At 40.9% G+C, this 27552-nt stretch overlaps 1 protein-coding gene across 2 annotated transcripts in view; it reads right to left on the bottom strand.

The window, feature by feature from the left end:
• Positions 1-9521: 9521 nt before the first annotated feature.
• Positions 9522-27552, bottom strand: part of LOC307027171 (rho GTPase-activating protein 27-like) — a 34939-nt gene continuing 16908 nt past the window's right edge. For both annotated transcript variants that reach the window (XM_079695365.1, XM_079695366.1), the window contains exons 3-9: positions 26429-27492; positions 13820-13960; positions 12929-13093; positions 12553-12753; positions 12413-12472; positions 9945-10013; positions 9522-9668 (exon numbers count right to left, since the gene is read on the bottom strand). In XM_079695365.1, the coding sequence (XP_079551491.1) occupies positions 9555-9668; positions 9945-10013; positions 12413-12472; positions 12553-12753; positions 12929-13093; positions 13820-13960; positions 26429-27492 (1814 nt within the window). In that variant the 3' untranslated portion in view covers positions 9522-9554. The remainder of the gene's footprint in view (positions 9669-9944; positions 10014-12412; positions 12473-12552; positions 12754-12928; positions 13094-13819; positions 13961-26428; positions 27493-27552) is intronic.

The following is a 27552-nucleotide window of genomic DNA, read 5'->3' as shown; positions in this document are numbered from 1 at the left end:
TACAAGTTATTATCTGTTTCCAACAAGTTATTATCTGGTTCATACAAGTTATTATCTGGTTCCTTCAAGTTATTATCTGGTTCCTACAAGTTATTATCTGGTTCCTTCAAGTTATTATCTGTTTCCTTCAAGTTATTATCTGGTTCCTTCAAGTTATTATCTGGTTCCTACAAGTTATTATCTGGTTCCTACAAGTTATTATCTGTTTCCTACAAGTTATTATCTGGTTCCTACAAGTTATTATCTGTTTCCAACAAGTTATTATCTGGTTCATACAAGTTATTATCTGGTTCCTTCAAGTTATTATCTGGTTCCTACAAGTTATTATCTGGTTCATACAAGTTATTATCTGTTTCCTACAAGTTATTATCTGGTTCCTTCAAGTTATTATCTGGTTCCAACAAGTTATTATCTGGTTCCTTCAAGTTATTATCTGGTTCCAACAAGTTATTATCTGGTTCCTACAAGTTATTATCTGGTTCCTACAAGTTATTATCTGGTTCATACAAGTTATTATCTGGTTCCTTCAAGTTATTATCTGGTTCCTACAAGTTATTATCTGGTTCATACAAGTTATTATCTGTTTCCTACAAGTTATTATCTGGTTCCTTCAAGTTATTATCTGGTTCCAACAAGTTATTATCTGGTTCATACAAGTTATTATCTGTTTCCTACAAGTTATTATCTGGTTCCTTCAAGTTATTATCTGGTTCCAACAAGTTATTATCTGGTTCCTTCAAGTTATTATCTGGTTCCTACAAGTTATTATCTGGTTCCTACAAGTTATTATCTGTTTCCTACAAGTTATTATCTGTTTCCTACAAGTTATTATCTGGTTCCTACAAGTTATTATCTGTTTCCAACAAGTTATTATCTGGTTCCTACAAGTTATTATCTGTTTCCAACAAGTTATTATCTGGTTCATACAAGTTATTATCTGGTTCCTTCAAGTTATTATCTGGTTCCTTCAAGTTATTATCTGGTTCCTACAAGTTATTATCTGGTTCATACAAGTTATTATCTGTTTCCTACAAGTTATTATCTGGTTCCTTCAAGTTATTATCTGTTTCCTTCAAGTTATTATCTGGTTCCTTCAAGTTATTATCTGGTTCCTACAAGTTATTATCTGGTTCCTACAAGTTATTATCTGTTTCCTACAAGTTATTATCTGTTTCCTACAAGTTATTATCTGGTTCCTACAAGTTATTATCTGTTTCCAACAAGTTATTATCTGGTTCATACAAGTTATTATCTGGTTCCTTCAAGTTATTATCTGGTTCCTACAAGTTATTATCTGGTTCATACAAGTTATTATCTGTTTCCTACAAGTTATTATCTGGTTCCTTCAAGTTATTATCTGGTTCCAACAAGTTATTATCTGGTTCCTTCAAGTTATTATCTGGTTCCAACAAGTTATTATCTGGTTCCTACAAGTTATTATCTGGTTCCTACAAGTTATTATCTGGTTCATACAAGTTATTATCTGGTTCCTTCAAGTTATTATCTGGTTCCTACAAGTTATTATCTGGTTCATACAAGTTATTATCTGTTTCCTACAAGTTATTATCTGGTTCCTTCAAGTTATTATCTGGTTCCAACAAGTTATTATCTGGTTCATACAAGTTATTATCTGTTTCCTACAAGTTATTATCTGGTTCCTTCAAGTTATTATCTGGTTCCAACAAGTTATTATCTGGTTCATACAAGTTATTATCTGGTTCCTACAAGTTATTATCTGGTTCATACAAGTTATTATCTGTTTCCTACAAGTTATTATCTGGTTCCTACAAGTTATTATCTGGTTCCTTCAAGTTATTATCTGGTTCCTACAAGTTATTATCTGGTTCCTACAAGTTATTATCTGTTTCCTACAAGTTATTATCTGGTTCCTTCAAGTTATTATCTGGTTCCTTCAAGTTATTATCTGTTTCCTTCAAGTTATTATCTGGTTCCTTCAAGTTATTATCTGGTTCCTTCAAGTTATTATCTGGTTCCTTCAAGTTATTATCTGGTTCCTACAAGTTATTATCTGGTTCCTTCAAGTTATTATCTGGTTCCTACAAGTTATTATCTGGTTCTCACAAGTTATTATCTGTTTCCTACAAGTTATTATCTGGTTCCTACAAGTTATTATCTGGTTCCTTCAAGTTATTATCTGGTTCCTACAAGTTATTATCTGGTTCCTACAAGTTATTATCTGTTTCCTACAAGTTATTATCTGGTTCCTTCAAGTTATTATCTGGTTCCTTCAAGTTATTATCTGTTTCCTTCAAGTTATTATCTGGTTCCTTCAAGTTATTATCTGGTTCCTTCAAGTTATTATCTGGTTCCTTCAAGTTATTATCTGGTTCCTACAAGTTATTATCTGGTTCCTTCAAGTTATTATCTGGTTCCTACAAGTTATTATCTGTTTCCTACAAGTTATTATCTGGTTCCTTCAAGTTATTATCTGGTTCCTTCAAGTTATTATCTGTTTCCTTCAAGTTATTATCTGGTTCCTTCAAGTTATTATCTGGTTCCTTCAAGTTATTATCTGGTTCCTTCAAGTTATTATCTGGTTCCTTCAAGTTATTATCTGGTTCCTTCAAGTTATTATCTGGTTCCTACAAGTTATTATCTGGTTCCTACAAGTTATTATCTGGTTCCTACAAGTTATTATCTGGTTCCTTCAAGTTATTATCTGGTTCCTACAAGTTATTATCTGGTTCCTACAAGTTATTATCTGGTTCCTACAAGTTATTATCTGGTTCCTACAAGTTATTATCTGGTTCATACAAGTTATTATCTGGTTCCTACAAGTTATTATCTGGTTCCTACAAGTTATTATCTGGTTCCTACAAGTTATTATCTGGTTCCTTCAAGTTATTATCTGGTTCCTACAAGTTATTATCTGTTTCCTACAAGTTATTATCTGGTTCCTTCAAGTTATTATCTGGTTCATACAAGTTATTATCTGGTTCCTTCAAGTTATTATCTGGTTCCTTCAAGTTATTATCTGTTTCCTTCAAGTTATTATCTGGTTCCTTCAAGTTATTATCTGGTTCCTTCAAGTTATTATCTGGTTCCTTCAAGTTATTATCTGGTTCCTACAAGTTATTATCTGGTTCCTTCAAGTTATTATCTGGTTCCTACAAGTTATTATCTGGTTCCTTCAAGTTATTATCTGGTTCCTACAAGTTATTATCTGGTTCTCACAAGTTATTATCTGTTTCCTTCAAGTTATTATCTGGTTCCTTCAAGTTATTATCTGTTTCCTACAAGTTATTATCTGGTTCCTTCAAGTTATTATCTGGTTCCTTCAAGTTATTATCTGGTTCCTACAAGTTATTATCTGGTTCCTACAAGTTATTATCTGGTTCCTTCAAGTTATTATCTGGTTCCTACAAGTTATTATCTGTTTCCTTCAAGTTATTATCTGGTTCCTTCAAGTTATTATCTGGTTCCTACAAGTTATTATCTGGTTCCTTCAAGTTATTATCTGTTTCCTACAAGTTATTATCTGTTTCCTACAAGTTATTATCTGGTTCCTACAAGTTATTATCTGGTTCCTACAAGTTATTATCTGGTTCCTACAAGTTATTATCTGTTTCCTTCAAGTTATTATCTGTTTCCTACAAGTTATTATCTGGTTCCTACAAGTTATTATCTGGTTCCTACAAGTTATTATCTGGTTCCCTCAAGTTATTATCTGGTTCCTACAAGTTATTATCTGGTTCCTACAAGTTATTATCTGTTTCCTTCAAGTTATTATCTGGTTCCTTCAAGTTATTATCTGGTTCCTACAAGTTATTATCTGTTTCCTACAAGTTATTATCTGGTTCCTACAAGTTATTATCTGTTTCCTACAAGTTATTATCTGGTTCCTACAAGTTATTATCTGGTTCCTACAAGTTATTATCTGGTTCCTTCAAGTTATTATCTGGTTCCTACAAGTTATTATCTGGTTCCTACAAGTTATTATCTGGTTCCTTCAAGTTATTATCTGGTTCCTACAAGTTATTATCTGGTTCCTTCAAGTTATTATCTGGTTCCTTCAAGTTATTATCTGGTTCCTACAAGTTATTATCTGTTTCCTACAAGTTATTATCTGGTTCCTACAAGTTATTATCTGGTTCCTACAAGTTATTATCTGTTTCCTACAAGTTATTATCTGGTTCCTACAAGTTATTATCTGGTTCCTTCAAGTTATTATCTGGTTCCTACAAGTTATTATCTGGTTCCTTCAAGTTATTATCTGGTTCCTACAAGTTATTATCTGTTTCCTACAAGTTATTATCTGGTTCCTACAAGTTATTATCTGGTTCCTACAAGTTATTATCTGTTTCCTACAAGTTATTATCTGGTTCCTACAAGTTATTATCTGGTTCCTACAAGTTATTATCTGTTTCCTACAAGTTATTATCTGGTTCCTACAAGTTATTATCTGGTTCCTACAAGTTATTATCTGTTTCCTACAAGTTATTATCTGGTTCCTTCAAGTTATTATCTGTTTCCTACAAGTTATTATCTGGTTCCTACAAGTTATTATCTGGTTCCTACAAGTTATTATCTGTTTCCTACAAGTTATTATCTGGTTCCTACAAGTTATTATCTGGTTCCTACAAGTTATTATCTGGTTCCTTCAAGTTATTATCTGGTTCCTACAAGTTATTATCTGGTTCCTACAAGTTATTATCTGGTTCCTACAAGTTATTATCTGGTTCCTTCAAGTTATTATCTGGTTCCTACAAGTTATTATCTGGTTTCTACAAGTTATTATCTGGTTCCTACAAGTTATTATCTGTTTCCTACAAGTTATTATCTGGTTCCTACAAGTTATTATCTGGTTCCTTCAAGTTATTATCTGGTTCCTACAAGTTATTATCTGGTTCCTACAAGTTATTATCTGTTTCCTACAAGTTATTATCTGGTTCCTACAAGTTATTATCTGGTTCCTACAAGTTATTATCTGGTTCCTACAAGTTATTATCTGGTTCCTACAAGTTATTATCTGTTTCCTTCAAGTTATTATCTGGTTCCTACAAGTTATTATCTGGTTCCTACAAGTTATTATCTGGTTCCTACAAGTTATTATCTGTTTCCTACAAGTTATTATCTGGTTCCTACAAGTTATTATCTGGTTCCTTCAAGTTATTATCTGGTTCCTACAAGTTATTATCTGGTTCCTTCAAGTTATTATCTGGTTCCTACAAGTTATTATCTGGTTCCTACAAGTTATTATCTGGTTCCTACAAGTTATTATCTGGTTCCTTCAAGTTATTATCTGGTTCCTACAAGTTATTATCTGGTTCCTACAAGTTATTATCTGGTTCCTACAAGTTATTATCTGGTTCCTTCAAGTTATTATCTGGTTCCTTCAAGTTATTATCTGGTTCCTACAAGTTATTATCTGGTTCCTACAAGTTATTATCTGTTTCCTACAAGTTATTATCTGGTTCCTACAAGTTATTATCTGGTTCCTACAAGTTATTATCTGGTTCCTACAAGTTATTATCTGGTTCCTACAAGTTATTATCTGTTTCCTTCAAGTTATTATCTGGTTCCTACAAGTTATTATCTGTTTCCTACAAGTTATTATCTGGTTCCTACAAGTTATTATCTGGTTCCTTCAAGTTATTATCTGGTTCCTACAAGTTATTATCTGGTTCCTTCAAGTTATTATCTGGTTCCTTCAAGTTATTATCTGGTTCCTACAAGTTATTATCTGGTTCCTACAAGTTATTATCTGGTTCCTACAAGTTATTATCTGGTTCCTTCAAGTTATTATCTGGTTCCTACAAGTTATTATCTGGTTCCTACAAGTTATTATCTGGTTCCTACAAGTTATTATCTGTTTCCTACAAGTTATTATCTGGTTCCTTCAAGTTATTATCTGGTTCCTACAAGTTATTATCTGGTTCCTACAAGTTATTATCTGGTTCCTACAAGTTATTATCTGGTTCCTACAAGTTATTATCTGGTTCCTACAAGTTATTATCTGGTTCCTTCAAGTTATTATCTGGTTCCTACAAGTTATTATCTGGTTCCTTCAAGTTATTATCTGGTTCCTACAAGTTATTATCTGGTTCCTTCAAGTTATTATCTGGTTCCTACAAGTTATTATCTGGTTCCTTCAAGTTATTATCTGGTTCCTACAAGTTATTATCTGGTTCCTACAAGTTATTATCTGGTTCCTACAAGTTATTATCTGTTTCCTACAAGTTATTATCTGGTTCCTACAAGTTATTATCTGGTTCCTACAAGTTATTATCTGGTTCCTACAAGTTATTATCTGTTTCCTACAAGTTATTATCTGGTTCCTACAAGTTATTATCTGTTTCCTACAAGTTATTATCTGGTTCCTACAAGTTATTATCTGGTTCCTACAAGTTATTATCTGGTTCCTTCAAGTTATTATCTGGTTCCTACAAGTTATTATCTGTTTCCTACAAGTTATTATCTGGTTCCTACAAGTTATTATCTGTTTCCTACAAGTTATTATCTGGTTCCTACAAGTTATTATCTGGTTCCTACAAGTTATTATCTGTTTCCTACAAGTTATTATCTGGTTCCTTCAAGTTATTATCTGGTTCCTACAAGTTATTATCTGGTTCCTACAAGTTATTATCTGGTTCCTTCAAGTTATTATCTGGTTCCTACAAGTTATTATCTGGTTCCTTCAAGTTATTATCTGGTTCCTACAAGTTATTATCTGGTTCCTACAAGTTATTATCTGGTTCCTACAAGTTATTATCTGGTTCCTTCAAGTTATTATCTGGTTCCTACAAGTTATTATCTGGTTCCTACAAGTTATTATCTGGTTCCTTCAAGTTATTATCTGGTTCCTTCAAGTTATTATCTGGTTCCTTCAAGTTATTATCTGGTTCCTACAAGTTATTATCTGTTTCCTACAAGTTATTATCTGGTTCCTACAAGTTATTATCTGGTTCCTTCAAGTTATTATCTGGTTCCTACAAGTTATTATCTGGTTCCTACAAGTTATTATCTGGTTCCTTCAAGTTATTATCTGGTTCCTTCAAGTTATTATCTGGTTCCTTCAAGTTATTATCTGGTTCCTACAAGTTATTATCTGTTTCCTACAAGTTATTATCTGGTTCCTACAAGTTATTATCTGGTTCCTTCAAGTTATTATCTGGTTCCTACAAGTTATTATCTGGTTCCTACAAGTTATTATCTGGTTCCTTCAAGTTATTATCTGGTTCCTACAAGTTATTATCTGGTTCCTTCAAGTTATTATCTGGTTCCTACAAGTTATTATCTGGTTCCTTCAAGTTATTATCTGGTTCCTACAAGTTATTATCTGGTTCCTACAAGTTATTATCTGTTTCCTACAAGTTATTATCTGGTTCCTTCAAGTTATTATCTGTTTCCTACAAGTTATTATCTGGTTCCTACAAGTTATTATCTGGTTCCTTCAAGTTATTATCTGGTTCCTACAAGTTATTATCTGGTTCCTTCAAGTTATTATCTGGTTCCTACAAGTTATTATCTGGTTCCTTCAAGTTATTATCTGTTTCCTACAAGTTATTATCTGGTTCCTACAAGTTATTATCTGGTTCCTTCAAGTTATTATCTGGTTCCTACAAGTTATTATCTGGTTCCTACAAGTTATTATCTGGTTCCTTCAAGTTATTATCTGGTTCCTACAAGTTATTATCTGGTTCCTACAAGTTATTATCTGGTTCCTTCAAGTTATTATCTGGTTCCTACAAGTTATTATCTGGTTCCTACAAGTTATTATCTGGTTCCTACAAGTTATTATCTGGTTCCTTCAAGTTATTATCTGGTTCCTACAAGTTATTATCTGGTTCCTTCAAGTTATTATCTGGTTCCTACAAGTTATTATCTGGTTCCTACAAGTTATTATCTGGTTCCTACAAGTTATTATCTGGTTCCTACAAGTTATTATCTGGTTCCTTCAAGTTATTATCTGGTTCCTTCAAGTTATTATCTGGTTCCTACAAGTTATTATCTGGTTCCTACAAGTTATTATCTGGTTCCTTCAAGTTATTATCTGGTTCCTTCAAGTTATTATCTGGTTCCTACAAGTTATTATCTGGTTCCTTCAAGTTATTATCTGGTTCCTACAAGTTATTATCTGGTTCCTTCAAGTTATTATCTGGTTCCTACAAGTTATTATCTGGTTCCTACAAGTTATTATCTGTTTCCTACAAGTTATTATCTGGTTCCTACAAGTTATTATCTGGTTCCTTCAAGTTATTATCTGGTTCCTTCAAGTTATTATCTGGTTCCTTCAAGTTATTATCTGGTTCCTACAAGTTATTATCTGGTTCCTACAAGTTATTATCTGGTTCCTACAAGTTATTATCTGGTTCCTACAAGTTATTATCTGGTTCCTTCAAGTTATTATCTGGTTCCAACAAGTTATTATCTGGTTCCTACAAGTTATTATCTGTTTCCTACAAGTTATTATCTGGTTCCTACAAGTTATTATCTGGTTCCTACAAGTTATTATCTGGTTCCTACAAGTTATTATCTGGTTCCTTCAAGTTATTATCTGTTTCCTACAAGTTATTATCTGGTTCCTTCAAGTTATTATCTGTTTCCTACAAGTTATTATCTGGTTCCTACAAGTTATTATCTGTTTCCTACAAGTTATTATCTGGTTCCTTCAAGTTATTATCTGGTTCCCACAAGTTATTATCTGGTTCCTACAAGTTATTATCTGGTTCCTACAAGTTATTATCTGGTTCCTACAAGTTATTATCTGGTTCCTACAAGTTATTATCTGGTTCCTACAAGTTATTATCTGGTTCCTTCAAGTTATTATCTGGTTCCTACAAGTTATTATCTGGTTCCTACAAGTTATTATCTGGTTCTCACAAGTTATTATCTGGTTCCTACAAGTTATTATCTGGTTCCTACAAGTTATTATCTGGTTCCTACAAGTTATTATCTGGTTCCTACAAGTTATTATCTGGTTCCTACAAGTTATTATCTGGTTCCTACAAGTTATTATCTGGTTCCTTCAAGTTATTATCTGGTTCCTTCAAGTTATTATCTGGTTCCTACAAGTTATTATCTGGTTCCTACAAGTTATTATCTGGTTCCTTCAAGTTATTATCTGGTTCCTTCAAGTTATTATCTGGTTCCTACAAGTTATTATCTGGTTCCTACAAGTTATTATCTGGTTCCTTCAAGTTATTATCTGGTTCCTTCAAGTTATTATCTGGTTCCTTCAAGTTATTATCTGGTTCCTACAAGTTATTATCTGGTTCCTACAAGTTATTATCTGGTTCCTTCAAGTTATTATCTGGTTCCTTCAAGTTATTATCTGGTTCCTACAAGTTATTATCTGGTTCCTACAAGTTATTATCTGGTTCCTTCAAGTTATTATCTGGTTCCTTCAAGTTATTATCTGGTTCCTACAAGTTATTATCTGGTTCCTACAAGTTATTATCTGGTTCCTTCAAGTTATTATCTGGTTCCTTCAAGTTATTATCTGGTTCCTTCAAGTTATTATCTGGTTCCTACAAGTTATTATCTGGTTCCTACAAGTTATTATCTGGTTCCTACAAGTTATGATCTATTTCTCAACAGTTGGTGGTGTGACTCACGTCTTCGGCCACGCTATGTCTCCAGCTCCTGACCTGCAGGGTCGCTCTCTCCTCAGAAACTCCATTTCTGCCATGGGGCAGAGGCGGCAGCTGGAAAAGGTGATGTGTTAAATAATTACTTAAGGAAGGATCAGGTTAACGAGTTGTGTGTGTGTGTGTGTGTGTGTGTGTGTGTGTGTGTGTGTGTGTGTGTGTGTGTGTGTGTGTGTGTGTGTGTGTGTGTGTGTGTGTGTGTGTGTGTGTGTGTGTGTGTGTGTGTGTGTGTGTGTGTGTGTGTGTGTGTGTGTGTGTGTGTGTGTGTGTGTGTGTGTGTGTGTGTGTGTGTGTGTGTGTGTGTGTGTGTGTGTGTGTGTGTAGAGACGTTACCTCCTGCAAACGAGAGCCAACCCCCAGGTCCAGCTGTGCTCTGGGGATCACAACTTGCTGCTGAGGATTCTTGGAAATAACCAACGATAAGAGAGATTAGTCAGTAGAGGTTTCTCAATTCTTAAATTCCCCCTCCTCGACTCCTCGACTCCTCAGTGCTCCGGTAGTGACCCGGAAATGGATTTCATTGCGCCATGTTGAAGGACATCTCATTTCTCTAAATACACTTAGAGGACCGAGGATCGAGCGTCGAGGAGGCTCTCTGGAGGAGCTCTAACCGAGGAGAGAGGAGAGAGGAGAGAGGAGGCTCTCTGGAGGAGCTATAACCGAGGAGAGAGGAGAGGAGAGAGGAGACAGGAGAGAGGAGGCTCTCTGGAGGAGCTCTAACCGAGGATACACTGATGGCTCCTCCTCGGCTCCTTCGTGGATGCATTTCCGGGAACAGAGATGTTTCAAAGAGTCGTGACGCACGGCCGGACTGATCTCAGCCAATCACAGCTCTGCATGCATCCCCTGGATATTATTTTAGAAACTGCTTTCATCGCGGCGCGATGTTTACAGTGAGAACAGCTGAGAGGTCCGTGCAGAAAGCAGAGCAGTGTGTATAATATATATCACTCAGTGTAACAGACCTACTCTCTGTCTCTGCTTTAGTTTAGTAGATATCTACAAACAAAGAGTCCAGATGTTTCTAAAACCATTTAGTGCTTCACTAAATAAAATACACAACGGCTGATTATGCTTTAGGAGCTGTAGGTGTGTGTGTGGTACAGTGTGTAGGTGTGTGTGGTACAGTGTGTAGGTGTGTGTGTGGCACAGTGTGTAGGTGTGTGTGTGGTACAGTGTGTAGGTGTGTGTGTGGTACAGTGTGTAGGTGTGTGTGTGGTACAGTGTGTAGGTGTGTGTGTGGTACAGTGTGTAGGTGTGTGTGTGGTACAGTGTGTAGGTGTGTGTGTGGTACAGTGTGTAGGTGTGTGTGGTACAGTGTGTAGGTGTGTGTGTGGTACAGTGTGTAGGTGTGTGTGTGGTACAGTGTGTAGGTGTGTGTGTGGTACAGTGTGTAGGTGTGTGTGGTACATTGTGTAGGTGTGTGTGTGGTACAGTGTGTAGGTGTGTGTGTGGTACAGTGTGTAGGTGTGTGTGGTACATTGTGTAGGTGTGTGTGTGGTACAGTTTGTAGGTGTGTGTGTGGTACAGTGTGTAGGTGTGTGTGGTACAGTGTGTAGGTGTGTGTGGCACAGTGTGTAGGTGTGTGTGTGGTAGTCAGTGGCGACTGGCCATTAGGAGCCCCACTAGTGTCAGCAGAAAGTATTAAAAAATAATGATTACAGTAAAAATGCAAAAAGATCATGTTTAATCATCTGATTCGTCTCATTGCTGTTTTAGTCTGTGTTCTTCTAATCAGTGTCTACAGTGTGTGCCTATTGAGCTGCTTAGAGCCATGTGGGACAAAACCCCATCATGCCCTCCCTCTCCCTGCCTAAGTGAACGGTGATTGTAGAAACTACACTGCGCATGCTCAGAGTATTATCCTATTCAATGTGTGGCAAAAAAATAATGACCACAGGGGCAGAGTGCTGCCATCCCCACCATACGTCATCTCATCATTCAGAGCTGATTGGCTGTAAGTACGTGTGCCGCGAAAAGTGTGGTCCGGAAGAGGAGACGAGAGAAACATACCTGTTTGATAAATGCACGTTTTGTTCATCCGGATAATATCCACATGTCTACCCTACTTTTATCATTTTCCAATCATAAATCTATCGATTAGATTTATGATAGACTTTTGAAACTACAAGAAGATAAGGAGGACTTACAAAAAAGTAATAGAGATGTTTGTCCAGACGGATAGACCAATGGACTTCAAGTCAAGGAAAGACCACCATGTTATTGGAAATGGGATCTTACTAAGAGAGAACAATTCAATGTTTAAATGATAAAATTACAGTTTTAGGGTATCCTTTTGTTGAACTGTCTGTTTATAATTAATGGAAGCATCAGACTAAAAAAGCTTTTGAAAATAATATTATATTTTGATTTAGGTCAACACAAGGGTGTAACTTTGCTTTGAGAAGTGGGGGGGACACAAAACAGGGGGTCCTCCGCAATGAAAAATGTTCTCAATTTAATTCCATTTCCTGCCTTTCTACAAATACATTAGGGACTATAGTGTCAACAAATCCAAGAAAAATGTGTAGTGTATATAATGAGTGTGCACACTTATCTAGTATCCTATCAATGTGAGTCTGTTTTATTTGTGATGACCTCACATCTAGGGGGGTCCGGGGGGATGCACCCGGGAAGATGTTTTTCTTGAAATTGAAGTTTAATGCATCAATCTGGTGCACGGTGTGTGTGTATGTGTGGGTGTGTGTGTGTGTGTGTGTGTGTGTGTGTGTGTGTGTGTGTGTGTGTGTGTGTGTGTGTGTGTGTGTGTGTGTGTGTGTGTGTGTGTGTGTGTGTGTTACCGTTGTGAACACATCGTCCTGCTGTGTGTCGACAGGGTAATCCTCCTCTGGCAGCGGGGGCTTCACATTAAAAACATGGAAACATGTTATTGCACAGATCACTGTCACAGATACATAACAGATATCCATCAGAGTCATACCGGGGCGCCGTACTGCCTCCTGCTGTGAGCCGAGGGGGAGAGGGGCTCTGGGGGTTCCTCTGGGGGTTCCTCTGGGGGTTCCTCTGGGGGTTCCTCTGGAGGGCCCTGAGGCTCCGGGGGGATCCACGTTGTGGCCCCTGAGGCTGGGTTGTGGTAGTAGAATCTGCCCGAGGCTTCGTCCAGCAGCTGGTCCCAGGAGCCCTGACAGGAAGTGATTCTGACGTTAAAGACTCTTTACGCCACCTGCAGCTAAAGCTAGTAGTATTCATTCATGTGCATTGTCCCGATTCAAATAAACGATTAAATGAAATGAAATGAAGTTATTAAATAGTTCCAAAAAGTTGTTGATCAGAAACACTTAAAGATAGGGACTCACCTGAGGGGAGGCGGGGGAGAGGGGGGGAGAAAGGGGGGGGGCAACGGACCGGTCCATGTCTCTGGCCTGTGAGGGGGGCGGGGGTCCGTGGGGGGAGGACCAGGTGGTTCGTCTGGTGGGGGGGTGGAAGTAAAACTGCTTCCCGCTGTCGGAGTCCGTGTGCACCTGAGGACAGATGATCAGGTTACACTTCCTGCTTCTATAACCATAACAAAGCTCATTAGGGTGTTTATGGGGCTTCCAGGACCTTCTCTAACCATGAACACAACGCTTTAATAATGTCGTCTGAATATTAATAACCAGGTGAGTAAAAGAGACTTTGAGTAATTATATATTTCATCATAAATGACGAAGTTTTCTGAGCGGGTGAAGGGGCTCAGGTGGAGCAGGTGAAGGGGCTCAGGTGGAGCAGGTGAAGGGGCTCAGGTGGAGCAGGTGAAGGGGCTCAGGTGGAGCAGGTGAAGGGGCTCAGGTGGAGCAGTGGAGCAGGGGAAGGGGCTCAGGTAGAGCAGGTGAAGGGGCTCAGGTGATCCAGGTGTCTCTGGTTTCTAATGAACTGAGGATTCACTGAACATACATTATTAATACATCTGTATTATTTATTAAACCCTGTGTTTCAGTAAAGTAGTTATTTTATGTTTTATTTGTATGTTCTGGTATTTTTGGGTTATGCTTCTTAAATAATAGAAAGATTAGTAATCTAGAAGCAACATTTAAAATGTAAAACAATATAAACATAAAGTAAATACTGTATATGTATATATATATATATATATATATATATATATATATATATACTGATATTTAAATATAAGTTGAGTGACGTCCTGTGTAGTTCAGGTGAAAGATGACGGGATGATGTGAAGCTGAGAGAGGTGAGAGGTCGCTCACCTGCCAGTCGTCCTGTGGGCTGATGGGGGAGGCGGGGCTTAAAGGGGAGGAGCCTGTTGGTAGAGGGGTGTGGTCTGGAAGAAGGGCGGGGCCAGAAACCTTCTTCAGCGCAGAGACGTTAGCATAGACCGGAGGGGGGTCCTAGAGGGGGGGAAGCGAACATACTGTATTTATGATGAAAAGCTTTTATTGTTATTTCAACGCCTCGTCACCATGGGGCTTTGAGCTGCTCCCAGACTCTGGAACTCTCCCTTCACCTCCCACAATCTCCCACAGTCTGACACAGTCTGACACAGTCTGACACAGTCTGATACAGTCTGATACAGTCTGATACAGTCTGACACAGTCTGACACAGTCTGACACCGTCTGACACCGTCTGATACAGTCTGACACCGTCTGATACCGTCGGACACAGTCTGACACCGTCTGATACAGTCTGATACAGTCTGACACCGTCTGATACCGTCGGACACAGTCTGACACCGTCTGATACAGTCTGATACAGTCTGACACCGTCTGATACAGTCTGACACAGTCTGACACAGTCTGACACCGTCTGATACAGTCTGATACAGTCTGACAAAGTCTGACACAGTCTGACACCGTCTGATACAGTCTGATACAGTCTGACACCGTCTGATACAGTCTGACACAGTCTGACACAGTCTGATACAGTCTGATACAGTCTGACACCGTCTGATACCGTCGGACACAGTCTGACACCGTCTGATACAGTCTGATACAGTCTGACACCGTCTGACACAGTCTGACACCGTCTGATACAGTCTGATACAGTCTGACAAAGTCTGACACAGTCTGACACCGTCTGATACAGTCTGACACCGTCTGATACAGTCTGACAAAGTCTGACACAGTCTGACACCGTCTGATACAGTCTCCCACAGTCTCCCACAGTCTGATACAGTCTCCCACAGCCTGATACAGTCTGACTACAATTTGATACAGTCTCCCACAGTCTCCCACAGTCTGATACAGTCTCCCACAGTCTCCCACAGTCTGATACAGTCTGATACAGTCTGATACAGTCTGACACAGTCTGACACAGTCTGATACAGTCTGACTACAATCTCCCACAGTCTGATACAGTCTGACACAGTCTCCCACAGTCTCCCACAGTCTGATACAGTCTGACACAGTCTGATACAGTCTCCCACAGTCTCCCACAGTCTGATACAGTCTGATACAGTCTGACTACAATCTCCCACAGTCTGATACAGTCTGATACAGTCTGATACAGTCTGACTACAATCTCCCACAGTCTCCCACAGTCTGATACAGTCTGATACAGTCTGATACAGTCTGACTACAATCTCCCACAGTCTCCCACAGTCTGATACAGTCTGATACAGTCTGACTACAATCTCCCACAGTCTCCCACAGTCTGATACAGTCTGATACAGTCTGACTACAATCTCCCACAGTCTGATACAGTCTGATACAGTCTGATACAGTCTGACTACAATCTCCCACAGTCTCCCACAGTCTGATACAGTCTGATACAGTCTGATACAGTCTGACTACAATCTCCCACAGTCTCCCACAGTCTGATACAGTCTGACACAGTCTGATACAGTCTGACTACAGTCTGATACAGCCTCCTACAGTCTGATACAGTCTGATACAGTCTTACTACAGTCTGACACAGTCTGACACAGTCTGACACAGTCTGATACAGTCTGACTACAGTCTGACACAGTCTGACACAGTCTGACTACAGTCTGATACAGTCTGACACAGTCTGATACAGTCTGACTACAGTCTCCCACAGTCTGACACAGTCTGACACAGTCTGACTACAGTCTGATACAGTCTCCCACAGTCTGACACAGTCTGATACAGTCTGACTACAGTCTGACACAGTCTGACACAGTCTGATACAGTCTGATACAGTCTGACTACAGTCTGATACAGTCTGATACAGTCTGACTACAGTCTGATACAGTCTGACACAGTCTGACTACAGTCTGATACAGTCTCCCACAGTCTGATACAGTCTGACACAGTCTCCTACAGTCTGATACAGTCTGACACAGTCTGATACAGTCTGACTAAAATCTCCCAAAGTCTGACTACAGTCTGACACAGCCTGATACAGTCTGACTACAGTCTGACTACAGTCTGATACAGTCTGATACAGTCTGACTACAATCTCCCACAGCCTGATACAGTCTGATACAGTCTGATACAGTCTGATACAGTCTGACTACAATCTCCCACAGTCTGATACAATCTGATACAGTCTGATACAGTCTGATACAGTCTGACTACAATCTCCTACAGTCTGATACAATCTGATACAGTCTGACTACAGTCTGATACAGTCTGACACAGTCTGATACAGTCTGACTACAATCTCCTACAGTCTGATACAATCTGATACAGTCTGACTACAGTCTGATACAGTCTGATACAGTCTGACTACAGTCTGACACAGTCTGACACAGTCTGATACAGTCTGACACAGTCTGACACAGTCTGATACAGTCTGATACAGTCTGATACAGTCTGACTACAATCTGATACAGTCTGACACAGTCTGATACAGTCTGACTACAATCTCCCACAGTCTGATAAAGTCTGATACAGTCTGATACAGTCTGACTACAGTCTGATACAGTCTGACACAGTCTGATAAAGTCTGATACAGTCTGACTAGAATCTCCCACAGTCTGATACAGTCTGACTACAGTCTGACACAGTCTGACACAGTCTGATACAGTCTGATACAGTCTGACACAGTCTGACACAGTCTGATACAGTCTGACTAGAATCTCCCACAGTCTGACTACAGTCTGACACAGTCTGATACAGTCTGACAAAGTCTGATACAGTCTGACTAGAATCTCCCACAGTCTGACTACAGTCTGACACAGTCTGATACAGTCTGACTACAGTCTGTCACAGTCTGACACCGTCTGACTACAGTCTGACACAGTCTGATACATTCTGATACAGTCTGATACAGTCTGACTACAGTCTGACTACAGTCTGATACAGTCTGATACAGTCTGATACAGTCTGACTACAGTCTGATAAAGTCTGATACAGTCTAATACAGTCTGACTACAGTCTGACTACAGTCTGATACAGTCTGATACAGTCTGATACAGTCTGACTACAGTCTGACTACAGTCTGATACAGTCTGATACAGTCTGACTACAGTCTGATAAAGTCTGATACAGTCTAATACAGTCTGACTACAGTCTGACTACAGTCTGATACAGTCTGATACAGTCTGACTACAGTCTGACACAGTCTGATACAGTCTGATACAGTCTGATACAGTCTGACACAGTCTGATACAGTCTGATACAGTCTGACACAGTCTGATAAAGTCTGATACAGTCTGATACAGTCTGATACAGTCTGACACAGTCTGATACAGTCTGATAAAGTCTGATACAGTCTGATACAGTCTGACACAGTCTGATAAAGTCTGATACAGTCTAATACAGTCTGACTACAGTCTGACTACAGTCTGATACAGTCTGACAGAGTCTGATAAAGTCTGATACAGTCTGATACAGTCTGACTACAGTCTGACACAGTCTGATACAGTCTGATACAGTCTGACTACAGTCTGACACAGTCTGATACAGTCTGATACAGTCTGACTACAGTCTGACACAGTCTGATACAGTCTGATACAGTCTGATACAGTCTGACACAGTCTGATAAAGCCTGATACAGTCTGATACAGTCTGATACAATCTGACACAGTCTGATACAGTCTGATACAGTCTGATACAGTCTGATACAGTCTGACTACAGTCTGACACAGTCTGATACAGTCTGATACAGTCTGATACAGTCTGACACAGTCTGATACAGTCTGATACAGTCTGATACAGTCTGACACAGTCTGATAAAGCCTGATACAGTCTGATACAGTCTGATACAATCTGACACAGTCTGATACAGTCTGATACAGTCTGATAAAGCCTGATACAGTCTGATACAGTCTGATACAGTCTGACTACAATCTCCCACAGCCTGATACAGTCTGATACAGTCTGATACAGTCTGATACAGTCTGACTACAATCTCCCACAGTCTGATACAATCTGATACAGTCTGATACAGTCTGATACAGTCTGACTACAATCTCCTACAGTCTGATACAATCTGATACAGTCTGACTACAGTCTGATACAGTCTGATACAGTCTGACTACAGTCTGACACAGTCTGACACAGTCTGATACAGTCTGACACAGTCTGACACAGTCTGATACAGTCTGATACAGTCTGACACAGTCTGACACAGTCTGATACAGTCTGATACAGTCTGATACAGTCTGATACAATCTGATACAGTCTGATACAGTCTGATACAGTCTGATACAATCTGACACAGTCTGATACAGTCTGATACAGTCTGATAAAGCCTGATACAGTCTGATACAGTCTGATACAGTCTGACTACAATCTCCCACAGCCTGATACAGTCTGATACAGTCTGATACAGTCTGATACAGTCTGACTACAATCTCCCACAGTCTGATACAATCTGATACAGTCTGATACAGTCTGACACAGTCTGATACAGTCTGATACAGTCTGACTACAATCTCCCACAGTCTGATACAGTCTGACTACAATCTCCCACAGTCTGATACAATCTGATACAGCCTGATACAGTCTGATACAGTCTGATACAGTCTGATACAGTCTGACTACAATCTCCCACAGTCTGATACAGTCTGATACAGTCTGATACAGTCTGACACAGTCTGATAAAGCCTGATACAGTCTGATACAGTCTGATACAATCTGACACAGTCTGATACAGTCTGATACAGTCTGATACAGTCTGATACAGTCTGACTACAGTCTGACACAGTCTGATACAGTCTGATACAGTCTGATACAGTCTGACACAGTCTGATACAGTCTGATACAGTCTGATACAGTCTGACACAGTCTGATAAAGCCTGATACAGTCTGATACAGTCTGATACAATCTGACACAGTCTGATACAGTCTGATACAGTCTGATAAAGCCTGATACAGTCTGATACAGTCTGATACAGTCTGACTACAATCTCCCACAGCCTGATACAGTCTGATACAGTCTGATACAGTCTGATACAGTCTGACTACAATCTCCCACAGTCTGATACAATCTGATACAGTCTGATACAGTCTGATACAGTCTGACTACAATCTCCTACAGTCTGATACAATCTGATACAGTCTGACTACAGTCTGATACAGTCTGATACAGTCTGACTACAGTCTGACACAGTCTGACACAGTCTGATACAGTCTGACACAGTCTGACACAGTCTGATACAGTCTGATACAGTCTGACACAGTCTGACACAGTCTGATACAGTCTGATACAGTCTGATACAGTCTGATACAATCTGATACAGTCTGACACAGTCTGATACAGTCTGACTACAATCTCCCACAGTCTGATAAAGTCTGATACAGTCTGATACAGTCTGACTACAGTCTGATACAGTCTGACACAGTCTGATAAAGTCTGATACAGTCTGACTAGAATCTCCCACAGTCTGATACAGTCTGACTACAGTCTGACACAGTCTGACACAGTCTGATACAGTCTGATACAGTCTGACACAGTCTGACACAGTCTGATACAGTCTGACTAGAATCTCCCACAGTCTGACTACAGTCTGACACAGTCTGATACAGTCTGACAAAGTCTGATACAGTCTGACTAGAATCTCCCACAGTCTGACTACAGTCTGACACAGTCTGATACAGTCTGACTACAGTCTGTCACAGTCTGACACCGTCTGACTACAGTCTGACACAGTCTGACACAGTCTGATACAGTCTGATACAGTCTGATACAGTCTGACTACAGTCTGACTACAGTCTGATACAGTCTGATACAGTCTGATACAGTCTGACTACAGTCTGATAAAGTCTGATACAGTCTAATACAGTCTGACTACAGTCTGACTACAGTCTGATACAGTCTGATACAGTCTGATACAGTCTGACTACAGTCTGACTACAGTCTGATACAGTCTGATACAGTCTGATACAGTCTGACTACAGTCTGATAAAGTCTGATACAGTCTAATACAGTCTGACTACAGTCTGACTACAGTCTGATACAGTCTGATACAGTCTGATACAGTCTGACTACAGTCTGACTACAGTCTGATACAGTCTGATACAGTCTGATACAGTCTGATACAGTCTGACTACAGTCTGATAAAGTCTGATACAGTCTAATACAGTCTGACTACAGTCTGACTACAGTCTGATACAGTCTGATACAGTCTGACTACAGTCTGACACAGTCTGATACAGTCTGATACAGTCTGATACAGTCTGACACAGTCTGATACAGTCTGATAAAGTCTGATACAGTCTGATACAGTCTGACACAGTCTGATAAAGTCTGATACAGTCTGATACAGTCTGACACAGTCTGATACAGTCTGATAAAGTCTGATACAGTCTGATACAGTCTGACACAGTCTGATAAAGTCTGATACAGTCTAATACAGTCTGACTACAGTCTGACTACAGTCTGATACAGTCTGACAGAGTCTGATAAAGTCTGATACAGTCTGATACAGTCTGACTACAGTCTGACACAGTCTGATACAGTCTGATACAGTCTGACTACAGTCTGACACAGTCTGATACAGTCTGATACAGTCTGATACAGTCTGACACAGTCTGATAAAGCCTGATACAGTCTGATACAGTCTGATACAATCTGACACAGTCTGATACAGTCTGATACAGTCTGATACAGTCTGATACAGTCTGACTACAGTCTGACACAGTCTGATACAGTCTGATACAGTCTGATACAGTCTGACACAGTCTGATACAGTCTGATACAGTCTGATACAGTCTGACACAGTCTGATAAAGCCTGATACAGTCTGATACAGTCTGATACAATCTGACACAGTCTGATACAGTCTGATACAGTCTGACACAGTCTGATAAAGCCTGATACAGTCTGATACAGTCTGATACAATCTGACACAGTCTGACTACAGTCTGATACAGTCTGACACAGTCTGATAAAGTCTGATACAGTCTGACACAGTCTGACACAGTCTGATACAGTCTGATACAGTCTAATACAGTCTGATAAAGTCTGATACAGTCTGACACAGTCTAATACAGTCTGACTACAGTCTGACACAGTCTGACACAGTCTGACTACAGTCTGATACAGTCTGACACAGTCTGATACAGTCTGATACAGTCTTACTACAGTCTGACACAGTCTGACACAGTCTGACACAGTCTGATACAGTCTGACTACAGTCTGACACAGTCTGACACAGTCTGACTACAGTCTGATACAGTCTGACACAGTCTGATACAGTCTGACTACAGTCTCCCACAGTCTGACACAGTCTGACACAGTCTGACTACAGTCTGATACAGTCTCCCACAGTCTGACACAGTCTGATACAGTCTGACTACAGTCTGACACAGTCTGACACAGTCTGATACAGTCTGACACAGTCTGATACAGTCTGATACAGTCTGACTACAGTCTGATACAGTCTGATACAGTCTGACACAGTCTGATACAGTCTGATACAGTCTGACTACAGTCTGATACAGTCTGACACAGTCTGACTACAGTCTGATACAGTCTCCCACAGTCTGATACAGTCTGACACAGTCTCCTACAGTCTGATACAGTCTGACACAGTCTGATACAGTCTGATACAGTCTTACTACAGTCTGATACACTCTGACACAGTCTGATACAGTCTGACTAAAATCTCCCAAAGTCTGACTACAGTCTGACACAGCCTGATACAGTCTGACTACAGTCTGACTACAGTCTGATACAGTCTGATACAGTCTGACTACAATCTCCCACAGCCTGATACAGTCTGATACAGTCTGATACAGTCTGATACAGTCTGACTACAATCTCCCACAGTCTGATACAATCTGATACAGTCTGATACAGTCTGATACAGTCTGACTACAATCTCCTACAGTCTGATACAATCTGATACAGTCTGACTACAGTCTGATACAGTCTGACACAGTCTGATACAGTCTGACTACAATCTCCTACAGTCTGATACAATCTGATACAGTCTGACTACAGTCTGATACAGTCTGACACAGTCTGATACAGTCTGACTACAATCTCCTACAGTCTGATACAGTCTGATACAGTCTGACTACAGTCTGACACAGTCTGACACAGTCTGATACAGTCTGATACAGTCTGACACAGTCTGACACAGTCTGATACAGTCTGATACAGTCTGACACAGTCTGACACAGTCTGATACAGTCTGATACAGTCTGATACAGTCTGACTACAATCTGATACAGTCTGACACAGTCTGATACAGTCTGACTACAATCTCCCACAGTCTGATAAAGTCTGATACAGTCTGATACAGTCTGACTACAGTCTGATACAGTCTGACACAGTCTGATAAAGTCTGATACAGTCTGACTAGAATCTCCCACAGTCTGATACAGTCTGACTACAGTCTGACACAGTCTGACACAGTCTGATACAGTCTGATACAGTCTGACACAGTCTGACACAGTCTGATACAGTCTGACTAGAATCTCCCACAGTCTGACTACAGTCTGACACAGTCTGATACAGTCTGACAAAGTCTGATACAGTCTGACTAGAATCTCCCACAGTCTGACTACAGTCTGACACAGTCTGATACAGTCTGACTACAGTCTGTCACAGTCTGACACCGTCTGACTACAGTCTGACACAGTCTGATACAGTCTGATACAGTCTGATACAGTCTGATACAGTCTGATACAGTCTGATACAGTCTGACTACAGTCTGATAAAGTCTGATACAGTCTAATACAGTCTGACTACAGTCTGACTACAGTCTGATACAGTCTGATACAGTCTGACTACAGTCTGACACAGTCTGATACAGTCTGATACAGTCTGACACAGTCTGATAAAGTCTGATACAGTCTGATACAGTCTGATACAGTCTGACACAGTCTGATACAGTCTGATAAAGTCTGATACAGTCTGATACAGTCTGACACAGTCTGATAAAGTCTGATACAGTCTAATACAGTCTGACTACAGTCTGACTACAGTCTGATACAGTCTGACAGAGTCTGATACAGTCTGATACAGTCTGACTACAGTCTGACACAGTCTGATACAGTCTGATACAGTCTGACTACAGTCTGACACAGTCTGATACAGTCTGATACAGTCTGACTACAGTCTGACACAGTCTGATACAGTCTGATACAGTCTGATACAGTCTGACACAGTCTGATAAAGCCTGATACAGTCTGATACAGTCTGATACAATCTGACACAGTCTGATACAGTCTGATACAGTCTGACTACAGTCTGACACAGTCTGATACAGTCTGATACAGTCTGATACAGTCTGACACAGTCTGATACAGTCTGATACAGTCTGATACAGTCTGACACAGTCTGATAAAGCCTGATACAGTCTGATACAGTCTGATACAATCTGACACAGTCTGATACAGTCTGATACAGTCTGACACAGTCTGATAAAGCCTGATACAGTCTGATACAGTCTGATACAATCTGACACAGTCTGACTACAGTCTGATACAGTCTGACACAGTCTGATAAAGTCTGATACAGTCTGACTAGAATCTCCCAGTCTGATACAGTCTGACTACAATCTCCCACAGTCTGATACAGTCTGACACAGTCTGACACAGTCTGATACAGTCTGATACAGTCTGACACAGTCTGATAAAGTCTGATACAGTCTAATACAGTCTGACTACAGTCTGATACAGTCTGACACAGTCTGATACAGTCTGATACAGTCTGATACAGTCTGATACAGTCTGACTACAGTCTGACTACAGTCTGACACAGTCTGATACAGTCTGATACAGTCTGATACAGTCTGATACAGTCTGACTACAGTCTGACACAGTCTGATACAGTCTGACTACAGTCTGATACAGTCTGATACAGTCTGACTACAGTCTGACACAGTCTGATACAGTCTGATACAGTCTGACTACAGTCTGATACAGCCTGATTCAGTCTGACTACAGTCTGACACAGTCTGATTCAGTCTGACTACAGTCTGACACAGTCTGATACAGTCTGATACAGTCTGACACAGTCTGATACAGTCTGATACAGTCTGACTACAGTCTGACACAGTCTGATACAGTCTGATAAAGTCTGATACAGTCTGATACAGTCTGATACAATCTGACACAGTCTGATACAGTCTGATACAGTCTGACTACAGTCTGACTACAGTCTGATACAGTCTGACACAGTCTGATAAAGTCTGATACAGTCTGACTAGAATCTCCCACAGTCTGATACAGTCTGACACAGTCTGACACAGTCTCCTACAGTCTGATAAAGTCTGACTACAATCTCCCACAGTCTGATACAGTCTGATACAGTCTGACACAGTCTGACACAGTCTGACACAGTCTGATACAGTCTGATAAAGTCTGATACAGTCTGATACAGTCTGATACAGTCTGACAGTCTGATACAGTCTGACTACAATCTGATACAGTCTGATACAGTCTGATACAGTCTGATAAAGTCTGATACAGTCTGATACAGTCTGATACAATCTGACACAGTCTGATACAGTCTGATACAGTCTGACTACAGTCTGACTACAGTCTGATACAGTCTGACACAGTCTGACACAGTCTCCTACAGTCTGATAAAGTCTGACTACAATCTCCCACAGTCTGATACAGTCTGATACAGTCTGACAGTCTGATACAGTCTGACTACAATCTGATACAGTCTGATACAGTCTGATACAGTCTGATAAAGTCTGATACAGTCTGATACAGTCTGATACAATCTGACACAGTCTGATACAGTCTGATACAGTCTGACACAGTCTGACACAGTCTGATAAAGTCTGATACAGTCTGATACAGTCTGACTACAGTCTGATACAGTCTGACACAGTCTGATACAGTCTGACTAGAATCTCCCACAGTCTGATACAGTCTGACACAGTCTGCTACAGTCTGACTACAATCTGATACAGTCTGATACAGTCTGACTACAGTCTGATACAGTCTCCTACAGTCTGATAAAGTCTGACTACAATCTCCCACAGTCTGACACAGTCTGATACAGTCTGATACAGTCTGATACAGTCTGACACAGTCTGATACAGTCTGACTACAGTCTGACTACAGTCTGATACAGTCTCCTACAGTCTGATAAAGTCTGACTACAATCTCCCACAGTCTGATACAGTCCGACACAGTCTGATACAGTCTGACTACAGTCTGACTACAGTCTGATACAGTCTGACACAGTCTGACACAGTCTCCTACAGTCTGATAAAGTCTGACTACAATCTCCCACAGTCTGATACAGTCTGATACAGTCTGACACAGTCTGATACAGTCTGATACAGTCTGACTACAGTCTGATACAGTCTGACACAGTCTGATACAGTCTGACTAGAATCTCCCACAGTCTGCTACAGTCTGACTACAATCTGATACAGTCTGATACAGTCTGACTACAGTCTGATACAGTCTCCTACAGTCTGATAAAGTCTGACTACAATCTCCCACAGTCTGACACAGTCTGATACAGTCTGATACAGTCTGACACAGTCTGATACAGTCTGACTACAATCTGATACAGTCTGATACAGTCTGACTACAGTCTGATACAGTCTCCTACAGTCTGATAAAGTCTGACTACAATCTCCCACAGTCTCCTACAGTCTGACACAGTCTGATACAGTCTGATACAGTCTGATACAGTCTGACACAGTCTGACACAGTCTCCTACAGTCTGACACAGTCTCCTACAGTCTGACACAGTCTGACACAGTCTGATACAGTCTGATACAGTCTGACACAGTCTCCTACAGTCTGACACAGTCTGACACAGTCTGATACAGTCTGATACAGTCTGACACAGTCGGACACAGTCTCCTACAGTCTGATACAGTCTGACACAGTCTGATACAGTCTGATACAGTCTGACACAGTCTCCTACAGTCTGACACAGTCTCCTACAGTCTGACACAGTCTCCTACAGTCTGACACAGTCTGACTACAGTCTGATACAGTCTGACACAGTCTGATACAGTCTGATACAGTCTGACACAGTCTGACACAGTCTCCTACAGTCTGATACAGTCTGACACAGTCTGACACAGTCTGATACAGTCTGATACAGTCTGACACAGTCTGACACAGTCTGACTACAGTCTGACACAGTCTGATACAGTCTGACACAGTCTGACACAGTCTGACACAGTCTGACACCATCTCCACGTTCAAGTCTTCACACCCTCCTGTTCAGATCAGCCTGCTCACCGTAGAGCTCCATGTTCCCCTTCCTTAGAATATGTGATCAATGGTAAGGTACTTTGAAAGGCACCCCTAAATAGAATGAATTATTATTATGTTCTGATTCTTCATACAAAGAAGTCATTTCGTTTTTATATTTTTATTTTCTGTTTTCAGAGGTGCTGTTTCTGTGCACATTAGCTCTAATAAAGTGTGTGTGTTAGACTCAGGTGTGTTGCCTGTGTGGAGGGGGGGGTTCAGGTGTGTTACTTGTGTGGAGGGAGGGGGGCTCAGGTGTGTTACCTGTGTGGAGCGGGGGGCCGGGTCAGGACTCGCTCGCCCCCCAATCAGAGCCTCCAGGTCCAGGTTCAGGTCCTGGATCGACTCATAGATGTGGTGTGAGTCTTCCTCCTTCACTTCCTTCTTTACTTCCTCCTTTATTTCCTCCTTCACTTCCTTCTTTACTTCCTCCTTTACTTCCTCTACCTCTTCTTCCTCTTCCTCCTCCTCCTCCTCCTCCTCCTCCGCCTCCGCCTCCTCCTCCTCCTCCTCCACCTGGTGGTGCACCTGGTGTTGGGGGGGGACGGTGGGTGTGTCCACAGGTATCGGCAGGTTCTGGTTCCTCTGCGCTGCCAGTGGGTCGGCCGGGCTGAAGCCGGGGACCCGGGTTTTATCCCTGTTCTCATCCAGGAAATGCTTTTTGCTCGCCGCCTCGTCGGCCATGTTTGTAGTCCCGGTGTCTACGGGGGCTTGGGGGGGTCTCTGAGCCGGGGTCGGGTCCACGAAGTCCAGTGGGACGCCGCCAAACGTGGACATGCGGTTCTCCTTCTTACGGGACGAAGCATCTGGACGGAGGCGGATCGTCACCTCGTCCCCCGGCTGGTTCCTGGGGTCCTCCAGAGGCTTAGGGACAGGAACAGGAAGAAGAGCAGGAAGAGGAGCAGGAAGAGGAACAGGAAGAGGAGCAGGGACAGGAAGAGGAGCAGGAAGAGGAACAGCCACAGGGACAGGAAGAGGAAGAGGAATAGGAACAGCCACAGGGACAGGAAGAGGAAGAGGAAGAGGAACAGGAAGAGGAAGAGGAATAGGAACAGCCACAGGGACAGGGGCAGGAAGAGGAACAGGGACCGGCTGTGGTTCAAGTTCTGGTCCTGCAGGGGGGAAGCTCAGCGGCAGGTCCAGCGGCAGCTCCTTCACGTACTTGGCCGGGATGTAGAAGGATTTGGAGCTGCGGTCGCGGCGCACCTGCCACCAGTGATCGTTGGTCTTTGCCAGCAGGACGTAGCGCTCGTTGGGTTTGATGGAGACCGTGGCGCCGTCTCGACCCGGGTACTCATACTGAAACTCCACCAGGACCAGACCCAGACCTGCAGGATTAGAACAGAACCAGCAGTCTGTTAGTGGAGCAGCTTCTATACACGGCTCAG

The sequence above is a fragment of the Notothenia rossii genome (genome assembly GCF_949606895.1).
Source record: "Notothenia rossii genome assembly, contig: scaffold_244, whole genome shotgun sequence".
Lineage (NCBI taxonomy): Eukaryota > Metazoa > Chordata > Actinopteri > Perciformes > Nototheniidae > Notothenia > Notothenia rossii.
The sequence above is the reverse complement of the archived record's forward strand: the minus strand, read 5'-3'. Positions and strand labels throughout refer to the sequence as shown.